Consider the following 12,066-nt stretch of genomic DNA (forward strand, 5'->3'; position numbering starts at 1 on the left):
CAGAAGCCGGCAGGAGTGCCCGTCGAGGCAAGAGCAAGGTTCCGATCGCCAGCTCCTATCGGGCTCCAACACACCACACCGCCTTCTCTCTTACTGGTCACTTTGCAGGACGAGTATTAAAGAAAGAAAAAAAAAAAAAAAAAAAAAAAAAAAAAAAGACAAAATAGAGAATAAAAAGAATGACCTACTTTGAAACAAGAGAAAAAAAAAAAAAAAAAAGCGCTCTCTGTCAAGGTTTTGCTCCAATTGCCTGTGCGCCGTTGCATAACCAGATCGGGAGCTCCTGTCTGTGCCCGGCGAGGCCGTGGGCCTGCCCCGGGCAGCGCGGTGCCGTGCCCCGCTCAGGCCCGGTTCCCGCTGCCACCACCGCCGGGACAGCGGGCACGGACAGGGCGCAGGATTCTCCCCTCGGCGCGGAGGCCGAGCGGGGAGCGTGTCCCGAGCCCGCCGAGCGGAGCCGCGCAGGGTCCCGCGGATCGCCCCGGCTGCCAGGGCCGGGCACCGGGCGCAGTCCGGCCCGCGGGGCCGGCGGTGCCGCCGGGGGCTCCCGGGGTCAGGCTACCGAGGCGTCCGCCGCTGCGGAGCGGGGATATCGCTACAGACATATGTAAACGTGGGCACGCCGGGGTTCGCTCGCGGCGGCGGTGTGAAACCATCCTTGATGCGGGGCTGGCTCTTTGGTTGAGGATTTTTTTTCCCCTGCTTCCCCTTTCGTTCTCTTTCCAGCTTCTCCTTTTCTTGGATCCTCGCCTGTCTCCTCCCACAGAACGAGAGAGAGAGAGAAAAAAAAAAAGGTCACGTATGTTTGGAAAAATATGTAGGTCAGTGGAACATTCCCTGCACTTGTGCACAGGAGCTGGGGCGGGAGAGCTCCTCCGCAGCCCTCTCGCTACCCACCGCCCCAACCCGGCCCTCCCGGCGCCCACCGCGGGTAGGGGGGCGCCTAGCGCCGGGGTCTCTTTTCCCCTCCCTGACCCATTTTGAGCAACAACCTCGCGTTTGGGCTCCCCCTGGCCCCCACTCCCCCCAGCTCCCCCCGCTCCCTGCCGGAGAAGGCTACGAGCAGCGGAAGAAACCGGCACGGGAGATCCTCTGCCGCCGGCGCCGCGGCTGCGCCCATGGGCGCGGGGCGCGGGGCGCGCCCCCGCAGCGCCGCCCGCTGAGGGCGCGGGGCGGTGGCCCCGCGGCGGGGGCAGGCCAGGGGAGGCGGCGGCGGGCGGCGATGAAGGGCCGGCGGAGAGGATGCCCCCGCCTCGCCCGCCGGGCTCCAACTTCGCGGAGAACTATCGGCCCCGCAGCCCCCGCGCCCGCCCTGCCTCTCCAGGCCGCGCGTCCAACTTAATGCCCCAGCAGGAGCCCCAGCCAGCAACCCCCCCGGCCTCTGGCCTCCGCACTCCCCCGCAGCAGCCCGGGCTCCCGGCGGCCTCCCGGTGCCGGCGGAGCCCCTGGCCCCGGCGCGCGTGGGTCCCGCGGCGCCCGGGGCGGCGGCAGAGCGGCATGCGGCGGCCCCGCGCACCATGAGACAGGGCACCGGCACCGGCGGCAGGCAGGAGGCGGGCAGCGTCCCCGGCTCCTCGTCGGCGAGGAAGAGTTTGCCGGCTCCCGAGGCCGGCCTCCTGCGCGGCTGGAGCAGCAGCGGCCGCTGCCGCAACGGCACCGGGAGGCACCGGAAAAGCGGCGGCATCCAGCTCGGCGGCACCAGTACCGGCGGCGGTTCCCGCGCCCAGGTGGCCACCGCGGACAGCAGCAGCAGCGGCGGCGGCGGCTGGGGCTTCCCCGCCGCGCTCCCGCAGCACCGGCACCCCAGGTAACGCGCGGCCGTGCGGCCCCGACCCCTGCCTCCGTCCCGTGGGGCGCCCACTCGCGACACCCGCCCGAGGGGCGCCCGCCGGGGGACCCACGCGGGATGGTCGGCCAGCGTGACCCCCGCGGCGGCGGCCGGGGTCAGCTCCGCGGTGCCCCCCGCTCTGCGGGGGTCACGGACGCGCCCGGTGGTGCGGGGTGGCATGGCTCTGCCGCGGGAAAGTTTCCGTGGGGAGCGCGCTTATGTGCGGCGTGTCTGTCCCGGCCGGGCCCCTCCGTTTGGAAAATAAGTTGCCCCCTAAGCAGTCCTCCTCGCCATCTCGTTTTGGTGTGGTTGGACATTTCCTGACTTTGGGGGTTCCTATAAGCTAGACAGGAACAGGGTCTGCGATGCGAGCGGGCGGTGTTTGCTCAAGGAAAACTTCCAGTAGGAGCAGTGGGGATTTGGAATGGGTGAAAGCTCCTGGGGGGAGCAGAGGTTGTGCCGTGCGCTGGGAGAGCCCTGCTGCTGCAGCAGCCCTGCGCAGAACTCCCTTCCCGCGTGTTTGCATCCGTGTGTGGCACGGGGTAAACCTTAAATACACGGCTGAACGGCACCACCGGATTCACGCGGAGTTGTGCCGTGGTGTTTTCCTCTGTGGTCACTAGCTTGATTTGTCAATTAACAAGCACGCTCATCCAGAAACTTTGCTCCCTACTCCTTAGCTGTCTACAGGATGGCAGCTTACTTTCACTCAAGTGACTCAGAAATAATTAGCGGTTATAAGCGTTACAGCCAGCAGAGGAACTTGGATTTTTTCATGGCGCTAAACCTCCAGAAGGGCTGTAGGGATCTCTCGGATGGGCACAGCCAACCTGAGCATTCAGTTCAACAAGTGGTTGCCTCTTGAAGTGGAAAATTATCTAATTTATCCTAGTGTGAGATGTTAATGCACTAAAGTGTGGGTTTAATTTGTTTGGTGGTACTAAATAATTAGAGTTCACAGTGTCCAGACATAGCCAGCTCATCCACTGATGCACATCTGATTCTGAGAGCTGGTGGAGGGCCCAATCCTGCATACATTTCAGTAGATGAATATGAACACAGGGTTGCTCTGAAGAGATGCCCAGGAGTATTTGGAGAATGTGATTGCCAGACTGCACATTATTTCACTGAAGATGTGAAAATGAAGGTTTTCTAGAACTAGGTATGTGACATCAGGGTGATTCCCCAAGCTGGCAGCATTTGTGTGCTCCAAAGCCTGGGTCTTCAGTGAGCTTTCCTAAATTAGTTTTCCTTCACAAATAAAGGTGCTTTCCTGCACATTAGCAAGGTTGAATCCACAGAATTATGATTTTTTTTTGCCCAAATCTCTACACTGAAGCATGCAAGAGCCCTTGAAGGAGCTGTTTCTTTTATCGTAGGCAGCAATGTTGTCTACAGTTAAAATTAGCTAGTGCTTTCTAGTACAATGCTCTGCTGTCAGGTGATTATGCATTTCCTAAGCTTGAGCCTAGGCTGGTATTTTCCAGGATGAGTGCTTGCTGAAGGCAGACTGTCTTTGGGAAGTTTCAGATTAAATGGTTTGGTTATTTCTGAGAACATGGTAAGATAAAAACTTGTTCTTTGACCATGTATTTGATGAAAATGGTTTAGGTATACATCCTGCATTAGGAGACCTTGATCTGGGAATCTGAATTTTTTTCACTGTGCTAAGAACCACTTTCTTTCAGATTTAAATTCTTGTGGCATCATGTTTTGAATCAAGGAAAAGATATTTTGCTTGGGAGCATCTTGTGATGGGGGTGCGCCTTTTGTTGATCCTCTGAGAATCTTCCAGAATTTCTCTCCAGTATAATTTTATCACAATGCTCCAGGCATGTGCTCTTGGGAGAAGACTTGTTGAGGGCTTGACTGTTGCACTTGCTTGAAGATGCTCTCAGCACAAGGCATGCTGAACATCCCAGCACTGTTAGGAGCTGAGCAACTGCTCTCAGGATGAGAGCACTCCAGTTGGTGGCTGATGGGCTGAATGGACTTTTCCCCCAGTTATTCTTCCAAGGTGTTGCTTCTACAGTAAGTGCAGGAAGGAGAATAGAAGACTTTCTCAACTGTGCCTTCAGTGGCAGAGTGTGCCTGGTGATGCAGTGGAAGAGTGGAGCAGGAGACTGTTTAATTCACTTGCATGGTGACAAGAAATTGTGGTACTAGAACTGTCCCACTTCTGAGAAGTACTGGTGATGGATACATGGAGAAACTGAAGAATAGAGAATTGGGACAAAGGATTTGTGGGGTCATGGATGACAAATCTTGGGAACAAGGTGCAGAGAACAGTAGATAGAGGTGGTAAACCCAGGCCAAGAGAAGGAATAGTGGAAAGGAGGAACTTGACACTTGTGTACAGGGACAGGACATCTGAGCATGCAAAAACACAGTGGTTTCCATTCTTTCAATAACCAGAACATGGTACTAGTGCTTTTTCATCCTTTTCATTTTCCTCCCCACACTGCCTGCTCTGTGTTTCAGCCCCTGCCTCTGCTTCTTTGTCTCTTCCCTGGATTGGTAAATGTCACACAGTTAAAAATAACAGCTAAATACACATTTTATGTGCATTTAATTGCTTTCTTTCTGTGTTAGATGAACTTAGGTAACTTCCATTTGTGTTTTTAGTTTTGTGTCTAGGCTCTTAGGGGAGATGCACTTGAATTGCAGATTTTGCAGAAGGATCATTATCTGTATAAAATGATAATTTTCCTGGATTTGGCTTAACTGTCTGTTGGTCCTTGATCTTAATAAGACTTCTTGAAAAGGTAGGCTGAGGTCATGTAAATATTTGTATTATTTTAGCTAATTTAATTCAGTGGGTAATCTGCATCAGCTGATAGACTGATTTTATGAGTCTGACTGCTGAAGTTTGAAAAGGAAACAGCATGTAATAGCATTTAAGCAGAATGCGTAGATGGTGGTGGATTTATTTATGCAGTGCTGCTTTTGCTATTGCTGTTTTTTGGGAGGGTCTAAAGCTATTGTGACATGCTATGGGACACAGAATATATACATATACATACATACATTATATATATATATGTGTGTGTGTGTGTGTGTGTAAAACAGTATATTGCCAGCTGAATTCAACAATACAAGAGCTGCAAGGCAGAAAAGGCAAGGAGGTGACAAGAGATGTGGGTCATGTAGGCTCATGCTCTGAATAAGGAGCTGAGAAGCTGCAGATGTGGTTCGTTCTCTGCTCCTTGCATTTATCTTGTGGTGGCCCAGGGATGTTAGCAGGTTAGATTGAGGGATTTAGTGGAATTGCTTTCTTGGCCTCGTCCATATAAATTCAACATACATTTTGGGGGCAGAGGGATAAATAATGCTTTTATGCTTCTCTTCCTGTGTCTCTTCCCCCTGAAGGCAAACCATGAGGCACAGCTCAGTCCAACAAAAATGTTGGCTTTAATTACTTTGGTAACGATTTTGGTAAAGACATTCTCTTGCTTTATCACTTTATCCAAGGATCATGGCAGGAATCAGTGTTTATTGCAGGATGCCTGCCACGTTTGGGAAGAATAGTCTTATGCATCCCCAGTGCTAGTTTTAATCCTGCTCTGGTCTGAAAATCCACCTGTCACTTCAGTAAAATGAAGCTCTCACAAAACTTAGGTCACTGGTGAGCTTGGACATTTGTTACTAGGAAATAGTATTGCCATACTATAATACCAGTATTATAGTACCCCATCTGCCTGCTGTTTCTTGTCCTCTCCTTTAGCTGCAAGCACTTTGAGGCAATGCCACCTCTTTCTCCTGTGTCTTTGTGGCAGGTAGCATGCCTTGAGCATCAAGATACTCCAAAAATGACCATGTAAATGGTGGGAATAGGGTGATTATCTGACCTTCTCCTGCTTGGGCACAAGTCTGTGTAAAACAGCTGGGCTTCTGCTAGCCTGATTATGACAGAAGGTGCTTTTCATCTGTTTTACTACTATTCTTAGGGATCTGCATAAAATAGAAGATTTCTAGCCAAGTGGAATGATGATACGGGAAAAAAATTTAGAGGACATGTATGTACGTTTGAGATCAGAACTCAGATTTGGAAATTTGGAAGTTCAGGTATGAAACCTCTAATTTCAAAATGTACAGGCAGTGCTGGCATGACAGTGTCATCTACTGGGACATTTCAATCACCCTTTCTCCTTGAGTATATTCATGTGATATAAATGTAATATGCACGTCAGTTTGAAAATAAATAGAAGAAAATATATCTATAATCATAGAAATTAATGGCTACAGGTCACCAAAGGTGCCAAAGCTTAGACAAAATCTTCCATGGACACCTCAGGGAAAAAAAAAAATCAATGCAATGTGCAGGTGTGAGTTAAAAACCAAAGGGAAATAGAACATTAAGATTGTTTTTAAAAGGATGGAAAATAATAAAAAAATAATCTTGATTTCACTGTAGCAGCTGTAATGTGCTATACACATTATATATACAGTGTCCTGTGCTGTTGATTCCCCCACATCAGAGATGGATAATGGTAAGAGAGAAAGTTTGGAGGGATGTAGCAAAGGTGATCAGAGAAACAGTGTCAGGACTGACAGTGCTGATAAAGTGATGCAACAAACATCTGTAAAATTAAGCAAAGCATGGAGAAGGCAAACCAGGAATGACTGATCACAGCCATAGCAGCAGAGGGCACTGGGCAGGCGGTTGCAGGAGTGGAAACAAAAGGAGATTGCTCTTCACATAGCATGGTCAGACTGCTGAGCTCCTCACCACAGGATGTGGATGCTGAGAGGTTACATCAGCTAATGAGGTGACTGGATGAGTTCATGGAAGAGAAATCCATCAAGGGCTATTAAACTTAAAACCACTGCCTCTGGCATAGGAAGTTTTGAGCTGCATATTTTGGAAGCTTGGTGAGTATCCTGAAGAAATGCCACCACTGTTTTGACTTGTTCTTGTACTTGCTCCTCAGCACCTGTGTCTGACCATGGCTGAGAGGGGCTGCTGAGCCAGGTAGTCTCCCTTTGTCTGCTCTGCAAAATAAAGTGGGCCAGCCCCGCTCTGTTCCCAAGGCCAAGATGCTGCTGGTGGCTTGTACCTTCCCTGCTCAGGGCTGGCCCCATTACAGCACATCTGCCATGGAACAGGCTGGCTGGGAGGAGCTAGTTTAAATGCTCCAAAGAAGAGCCAAGGCATGGTCCAGAACTGTACCACAAAAAGCAGAGTACACTGCTTGAGCGCCCTCCTTGGTGTCCTGTTGTGGAGCTCTGCAGTCATGGTGAGGATTAGCTTCTTGGGTTCAAGTAGGTTCAGAAGGCAGTTCATTCAGGGAAGCAATCCCACCTGAAGGCATTGAATAACAAGATATAATGCCTGGCTGAAGAAGTCCCTGCTGGGAGACTGTAATACTGCTACATGCCCCCTGACACAGGCTTCCCCAGCCTTCTCTGCTGCCCAGTGTCAGGGAGAGCATTTGGGCCAAGATTGGGCATCTTCTCTGATGAGGTGTTGCTGTAGTTAGAGTTTCATCTGTCTCTACGAGACCAGGCTTTGATCTTCTGAACTGAGAGGACTGGGAATTAAATTTCTTCACTATCCACTGAATTTAAGCACTGGTTAAAACAGAAATGTTGTGTTGACTGCTGTTTATTAAAACAGACAATTTGCTTAATCATCTGAAAGGCAGATTTTAAAGCCATGGATTGCATTTACGACAGCTGTGCTAAACCGAAGGCTGTACTGCTGTCCACTTAAGCAATGGTCAAAGCACAGCTCACACTGATGGTGTTTTGCTGGCTTTTGGATGAGGTTTATTGCTATTAAAACAACAATACCAAACTTAGCAATGTCTTAAGCCCTTCTGGTAGCATCCTAAAATTTCCAGACACTAACCGATACAAAAACTCCGATACAGCACTTAATGGAGCTCACAACGCCTAGCTGTATATTTTTGGGCTACCTTATGTAATAAAATGGCAGGCCCTTGCACTGCCTGCACAAACAAGGTTGCATAAGCAGCCTGGGGAAACAAACGGAACTCCAAGAGCCCTCCTGAATCCTGCATGTCTTGTTTGATCTCATTTAACATTATTTAATAAGCAATATTAACCTTTTCCTCTCTCCCCCCTTAAATTATCTAGAACCAGCGATACTGACTTAATTTCATGCATGGACATCACTTTGTAGAGAAGTCATCAAACTTTCCGGTCAATTGAGCAGCCTGATGTCTGGGTAGCCTTGAATTTTCTGTAATCAGCACTCAATCTAGTTAAAAAAAAAAAAAAAGACATTAAAAACAAAGCCTGGAACAGGAAAATACTTGTTTTTCACTCTCATTTCTAATTTGGTAACCATTCTTAAAGTTCATCACTATGGTTTGTTCTATCAAGGGATAAGCAATTCATTATTCAAGCAGCTTTGGGGTTTTTTCCTTTAAAAACAGACAATGCTATTCAACCATTGGGAAGAAAACAGGCACAACAAAATTGTAATCAATTTTAACAGGCTTGCAGATGGCAATGAATTTCTTTAAGCATAATGTTAGCCGTGCAAACAGTAATAATTGAGTGTGATCATTTTTTTATCCTTTTATCATTGATAAGCAGACCAGATTGTTTTTCTCTTGATTCCCTCTGTTAGGTGTGTCAAATTTTTAAGCTGGAGGACCATTTTAAAAAGGCAGCTTTCACCTGTAATCTCTAAATCAACAGGTGGATGTAACTGTGCAAAACCTGAGCATTCCTGGTTATCTGATTGAGTCAGTGGCTGAATAAATCTGACTTTGAACATGTCCTAGACTTATTGGTTTGGGTGGGACACTCTCATTAATACTTTGGGGGAATTGACATATTTTCCATATTACACATAAGAATGGCATGCTTGCAAAATCTAGTCAGTAATAAATACTGTGTGCAGCATGATCAGCTAGAGATAGGTTATTTCTCTGTTATTTCTAATTCTCATGCAAAATATCTGCCTCGGTGTTTTAATTGGTTATTCTATGGATTTTACTTGGAGTATTTGGTCTGTTCCTGGTTTTGACATATTAAACAGGAAAAGCTTTTAAATTGGAGGCTTTGCATTAGACATACCCACCTTCCAGTTACACTTCCAGCGAGGGTTCCTTTATTTTATAATTTATAAAGGGAAAGACAGCTATATGATTTCTAAGTGGACCATTAAGGCCACTATTTACTTAGGCAAAATCTTCATCCTGTTCATCAGATAAGCAACGAGATGTTATAATTTGCTTTATTTTTGGTTATGAAGATGAGGAAAATATTTTATTCTCCAGTACTTTTTAATGCTTTTTTTTTTTTTCCATATAGTAATACAATATTTGGGAAAGATAGTTTCATATAAACAGCCTAATCAAACAATAGTTCTGTAAAGCAGCTGGGTGCATTTCCAACAATTTCAGCAAGAGCAAAACTGATGAAAAATAAATAGGTCACTCATAGTCATTCCTGTATTTATATTTTTTTAGAAAAAGGCCTGAAGAATCTTCTTTGTTTCTGGGCTGTCACTGAAGTCGATGGAAGCTTTGCTGGAATAATTCTGGGCCTTTAATTTGACTGTTTGTAGAGTGGCACCAGTCATTTTTTTTCATCTTTTTTCTTTCTTCCCAGCACAAAGGACCTTATTGTCAGCTGACACACACTGATGTAACTCAGCTCGTTCTAGCAATTACATTTATACTGCCTGGCTTCTAACATCCATATTTATTCAAAAATGCATCATCTTTTTCAGCAACAGAATATCTTGTTATATCTTGCTGTTATTCAAGTATAAGAAATGAAGCTGCATTTGGTGCCTGTCCTGCTGTCCTCATTAAGGCAAAACTCCCACTGAAATCAAGGAGAGTTTGGCTTACAGAGAATTACTGACTCGAGTTTCTGAAAGGTCTAAACTTACTCACTTTCTCGGTTTGATTTTTTTTAAATTTAATTTTCAATTTTTATCTCGCCTTGTATTCTAACTCTTCCCTCTCCTTTTATATTTCTGGTTTTGAATCTTTAGCTTCCTTTTCTAGGATCTTTCTTCTTTTTACTTCTCTCAGGTCTTTGCACCTTCTACTTTCCACCTTGCCCTCCTCTCTTTTATTCACTCCTCTTACTGTCTCACACTCTTGTTCAGTCTGTTATTCTCACCTTCACTGACTACAGCACTGTAAAAAGTTGATCTACATCATACATGTTTCCAGGAATTTAATTTAGCTTGTTTAGACCCCTTCTATATACAGGTGCTTATTTTAAGGTACTTGCCTTAGGGCTAAGCAGCAGTTTGTAAGATTGGTGATCCAGGCAGACATTTATTTGCACAATATTCATCTCAGTAATCCTTCCTCTTCTTCTGGGTAGAATCTGAGAATTTCTTCTGAAGTATTGATGCAGGGTTTTAGCAAATTGAGTTTTGGACTGATAAAATAAATATGTGGCATCTTATTGCAGTCAGAAAAAGATACTCTTGGATTTTGAAGTCTGCGTAAAATGGGTTTTGTTAGAGGGTGACAAAACTGGAAATCTCCAGAGAAATGGGTTTTATTCATAATTCTTCTACTGTGCAATGTTATGAGCTTAGACCATATACATAATGCTTTCTGTGCATCACTTCTCTGATCTGTAAACTAGGACAGCTTTACAGAGTATTGTAGGGTATGAACAATTCTGGGTGCCAGTCATAACCAGGTGTCAGAGGGGGGCACGAAGCAGGGGGGTCTGGGATGCTAAATAAGCCATTGACAGGAAGAGGAGCTACAGTAAGGGTTCTTTTGGGTGTTGATCCATCTCTGTGGTTAGGATACACCAGGCAGTACCTTGTCACTTTGCTTCCAGCTGTGCAACACCTGATGGCTTTGGAGCTCTCCCTGGATGTCCTGGCTCCATTGGTTTCCTGCACAGTGGTTAGCGTACCCCCCCACCCTGCTACCTCTTAATTGCATTTTTCAAATGGAAAGCATTTGGAGAGTGCCAAGTATTGTTATTTTCTTGCAAGTCCGACTGAAGGTTGTGTTCTTTTTCCCAAGACCTAATTCATGCTTGTGAAATAAATAGTAGGTATATGGCTTCTTAATGCATAGTGTAGCATTTCAAGCTAAAGTTACCAGCTTTCTGCTTCTCAGCATCTGGATCCCTGCAGACATACTTCTTAAAGTAAAAGACATAACACTAACCTCTCTTATTCTCCCTTAAACAAGCAAATACATTTTCTCTTATGGGAATGATAAAAAAACATTTTCATGGTTCCAAATTGCCTGTTATTCTGGCAAAACTAAAATGAATCAAAAACTACAGGCTATATATAGAGAGTAATGACGGTTGAAGACGCATTTCTTCTTTGATGCAATTTCTGTTTGATTTTCTTAAAACCCTCCTCTTCCAAAGACCCATTTCCACTACATGTGAACAATAGATTTATTGTTGTCAACTGAATGAGAAATTTGATAAAGATAGCTTTTCTATTTCCATTAAAAATAGATGATTTTCAGAAGACTGAAGGATGTAAGTTCAATTTTTAAGTCTGAATTTCACATTTCATTTGACCAGTCTATAATATAATTTTTCAAAGTCCTAATTGGCATTAGACTTGGCATATTTCTGTGCATATTTTTTCTCAGTGTGAAACTATTAGAGGGTCATTGCTCTGGTTAATGAAAGAGGGCTGACATTCTTTGTAAGTTGTGAGTGTTTAAATATTCCTCTATGTAAATGTTTTCCTTTAATGAAAAAGTTTAAAGAGACATCTTAAAAAAAAATTATGTAACAGTGTTGAAAAATTTAGGTTACATTCAAAATCTATGATATCCAGTGGTATGAGGTGATGACACATTTCAAATTTGCTACTGTATTATTAAGAGGGGATTCCATATAGGAGATGTAAGCATAAAAATTGGGTACAATTCACAGTACTGCTGGTTTTGCTTCTGAATTCTTCAGTAGTTTTGTTAGAGTGTATAATCAGTTACACTTGTGCTGATTTAATCAATTATTCTTGTGCACAAACAAACAAACACACAACACACAGCTAATTTCAGACTGTATTTGAAACATCAGAACTAGAGATTTCACTTAAAATGAAAGAAAATGTTATTTTCAAGCCCCTAGAATGATTTTTAAAATGGCAAAGATATATTTGGGAATGATCATATTATTGGGTACCAGCAGCTGTATATCCTCATTCAAAAGTGGATTTGGCTGAAAGACCAATTCCTAAATATTGTGTTTGAAGATTGCAGCAAGCTTTCATATTTGCAAGACATAATGTAAAATGTGCAACATTT

The 12,066-nt window shown here is 45.3% G+C and overlaps 1 protein-coding gene across 6 annotated transcripts in view; it reads left to right on the forward strand.

Annotated features, from left to right (window-relative positions):
* Positions 1-290: 290 nt before the first annotated feature.
* Positions 291-12,066, forward strand: part of NPAS2 (neuronal PAS domain protein 2) — a 108,655-nt gene continuing 96,879 nt past the window's right edge. For 2 of the 6 annotated variants that reach the window (XM_072932660.1, XM_072932664.1), the window contains exon 1: positions 297-1,807. In XM_072932660.1, the coding sequence (XP_072788761.1) occupies positions 1,518-1,807 (290 nt within the window). In that variant the 5' untranslated portion in view covers positions 297-1,517. Of the gene's footprint in view, positions 1,808-12,066 lie in introns of all 6 variants that reach the window. The other 4 variants (XM_072932671.1, XM_072932661.1, XM_072932668.1 and 1 more) reach the window with 4 other exon arrangements.

This window comes from Taeniopygia guttata, chromosome 1 (genome assembly GCF_048771995.1).
Source record: "Taeniopygia guttata chromosome 1, bTaeGut7.mat, whole genome shotgun sequence".
Lineage (NCBI taxonomy): Eukaryota > Metazoa > Chordata > Aves > Passeriformes > Estrildidae > Taeniopygia > Taeniopygia guttata.